Here is a 3,476-nt window from a genome sequence, read left to right as displayed (position 1 = left end):
GGTCATGCTTCATCACCTCATCCCAGGTTTTCCTGGGTCTACCTCTTCCACAGGTTCCCTCAACTGCTAGGGTGTGGCACTTTTTCACACAGCTGTCCTCATTCTTTCGCAACACATGTCCATACCAGTGCAGTCATCTCTCTTGCACGCCTCACCTGATGCTTCTTAAATACAACTTTTCTCTCAGGGCGCTTACACTCTGTCGTGCATGCACACTGACATTACACATCCAGCGGGGTATACTGGCTTCATTCCTTGCAAGCATGTCGTCAGCAGTCATGGCCCATGCCATGTAAAAAGCTATGCTGAGTGATTGGTGTTAGGAAGGGCATCGAGCTGTAGAACTCCTGCAAAAAGTCACAGAAGTCTGGTACAGGCTTCTGCCTGATCGGCTCCTGTGAAGCCGTCTCAATCATGTCCGAAGGCAGACGTTAAACGGTGTGTGTGTGTGTGTGTGTGTGTGTGTGTGTGTGTGTGATGAGAATATAGAGATAATTCATCCAGGCAGGTACCATATTCTTCGTAATTGTTTTGTAGGTGTGGCTGTGTGGTAAGAAGCTAGCTTTCCAACCACATAGTTCTGGGTTCAGTCCCACTGCGTGGCACCTTGGGCAAGTGTCTTCTATAGCCTTGGACTGACCAAAGCCATGTAAGTAGATTTGGTAGACAGAAACTGAAAGAAGCCTGTTTGTGTGTGTGTGTGTGTGTGTGTGTGTGTGTGTGTGTGTGTGTATATATATATATATATATATATATTTGTTTGTGTCTGTTTGTTCCCCACCGCCATTGCTTAACAACTGATGTTGGTGTGTTTATGACCCCAAAACCTAGCAGTTGGACAAAAGAGATTGATGGAATAAGTACTAAGCTTACAAAGAATAAGTCCTGGGGCCGATTTCTTTGCTCCAGCATGACCACAGTCAAATGACTGAAGCGTGTAAAAGAGTGTATGTATGTATGTGAGTGAGTGTGGAAGCCCACAGTTGCAATGAAGTGAAACCTCAGCCTTGAAATAAAGGAACAAAATGCATTTCTGCCCATGCATATATACATGGATGCACCAGTTGTGTAAGTGTTGTGATGAGAAAACCATTTTGTGTTGAACAAATGCAGGCAGAATGTTAATGTTTTTCTTTCTTTTATGTCTCCTCAATTTCATTTCAGGTATTTGTCTTGGCCTACAATGTTCTGTTGTTGAATTTGCTCGCAACGTTCTTGGAATGGAAGATGCCAGTTCTACTGAATTTAATCCTGACACAACATCTCCTGTGGTATGTTGACTCCCTAAATTACTTCACGCACTCAACCGTTTCTTTTTACGCATACCCTGCAGCCTTATACATACCTTACGAAGTTCAGCTGGTCCTTTTTTTATCGACCCTCAGAAAGACGAAAGGCAGCATTTGAACCCTGCAAAATCAGATGTGATGCCGCAAAGCATTTTGCCCCGCACGACAGCTTACTGCCTTCACCTTTTTATTAATATTAATAGTAATCCTTTCTACTAAAGGCTGAAGGCCTGAAATATGGGGGAGGAGACTAGTTGATGACATTGACCCCATTTTTTCACTGGTACTTCATTTATTGACCCCGAAAGGATAAAAGGCAAAGTTGACCTTGGTGGAGTTTGAACTCAGAATGCAGTGACAGGCGAAATACTGCTACGGATTTTGTCCAATGCGCTAACAATTCTGCCATTTCTCTGCCTTATTAATAATAATGATGACAAAAAAAGAATACGGTCTATTTGATACGAGCGTATGGCATCAACTCCCAGAAGAGCAAAATTCTATGAGAAGTGTGTGGAGTAGAATTGATCAAATGAGCTCTAGTTTGTTCCTGATATTTATATGGTATATAAATCTGGAAGGTTAAATGGCAACATTGACTCTTCTGGTGTAATTTCATTTTGATGAACATAGAGGAACACAAGAAACAAAAATGGTACATTGTCGATGCTTTTCACCATCTGTGACACCATTACTCTTTTACTTGTTTCAGTCTTTTGACTGGCCATGCTGGAGCACCACCTTTAATCGAGCAAATCGACCCCAGGACTTATTCTTTAGCAGCCTAGTACTTATTCTATCGGTCTCTTTTGCTGAACCGCTAAGTTACAGGGACATAAACACACCAGCATCGGTTGTCAAGCGATGTTGGGGGGACAGACACACAAACACATACACACATACATATATATATATATATATATACACACATATATGACGGGCTTCTTTCAGTTTCCGTCTACCAAATCCACTCACAAGGCTTTGGTCGGCCCGAGGCTATAGTAGAAGACACTTGCCCAAGATGCCACGCAGTGGGCCTGAACCCAGGACCATGTGGTTGGTATGCAAGCTACTTACCACACACCCACTCCTACGCCATTGTTTATGATTATTTGATAATGACACCTTGTGATTCTTTGTTTATTTTTTGGTAATGACGGCATAGAATTCATTGGAAGTTATTTTGGTAATGATGCTATACAATTTGGTGCATAAAATTCTTTGTTTATTATTGGGTAATGATGCAATAAAATTCTTTGATCAATATTTAGTAATGATGCCGAGTTCTTTAACCCTTTAACATTAAGAATTTTCTGTCAAATGTAATGCTTATTTATTCATATTGCTTTGAATTAATCATGCATTATCTTGTAGCTTTAAGACTTCAATGGTGTGTTTTAGTTTTAGGACATATTAGGGGTAGGTCTAAGAGGCTGGATACGGCTGTTTGAACATAAAACAGCTGGAATATTTGAGCCGGATATGGCCAGTTTAAACACTAACGGGTTAATCTTTATTTAGTAATGATGTCATACAGTTTGTTACCATATGATTCTTTATCTTATTTAGGTTATTGAAATGCCGGAGCACAATCCTGGTAAATTGGGAGGAACAATGCGACTGGGAAAAAGGAAAACGATCTTCAGAAGCAATAAATCAATCACAAGTAAGTTGACTTTTCGGTTTTGTTGTTGTTAATCAGCTCTACAATCAATCATTAGTCCTGCATAGAAATAAAGATTCTTTGACCAGCTTGGGTTGTTATTGGTAATTAAGTAGCATTAAAGGTTGAGTTATTGTGCTATACATTATGGCATTTTTTTTTAATTCAACTGTAGCTTCAAAATAGCATTTGTGTGTGTGTGTGTGTGTGTGTTGTGAGGGTGGCAGAGTATTCGTGTGTGTTTAGATTTTGTAGAAACTTCAATACACACACACACACACACACACACACACACACACACACACACACACACACACACACACACACTTACTTCCCAGCTTGATGGTTCTGAGTTCAGATCTACTGCATGGCACCTTGGGCAAGTGTCTTCTGCAATTGTCTCGGGATGACCAAAGCCTTGTGGTAGATGGAAACTGACTGAATAAAGGCTGTCACTTGTGTGTGTGTTTGTATGTGTTTGTCCCATCACCACTACACTACTTGACAACCGGTGTTGGTGTGTT

General features: G+C 40.8%; 1 protein-coding gene across 1 annotated transcript in view; it reads left to right on the top strand.

Moving 5' to 3' along the window:
- LOC106873501 (CTP synthase 2) overlaps nucleotides 1-3,476 on the top strand; it is a 51,109-nt gene that overhangs the window by 44,179 nt on the left and 3,454 nt on the right. The window contains exons 12-13 of the mRNA XM_052975684.1: nucleotides 1,165-1,271; nucleotides 2,859-2,971. Of these exons, the coding sequence (XP_052831644.1) occupies nucleotides 1,165-1,271; nucleotides 2,859-2,971 (220 nt within the window). The remainder of the gene's footprint in view (nucleotides 1-1,164; nucleotides 1,272-2,858; nucleotides 2,972-3,476) is intronic.

This window comes from Octopus bimaculoides, chromosome 22 (assembly GCF_001194135.2).
Source record: "Octopus bimaculoides isolate UCB-OBI-ISO-001 chromosome 22, ASM119413v2, whole genome shotgun sequence".
NCBI lineage: Eukaryota > Metazoa > Mollusca > Cephalopoda > Octopoda > Octopodidae > Octopus > Octopus bimaculoides.
This window is presented reverse-complemented; position numbering and strand designations above follow the sequence as displayed.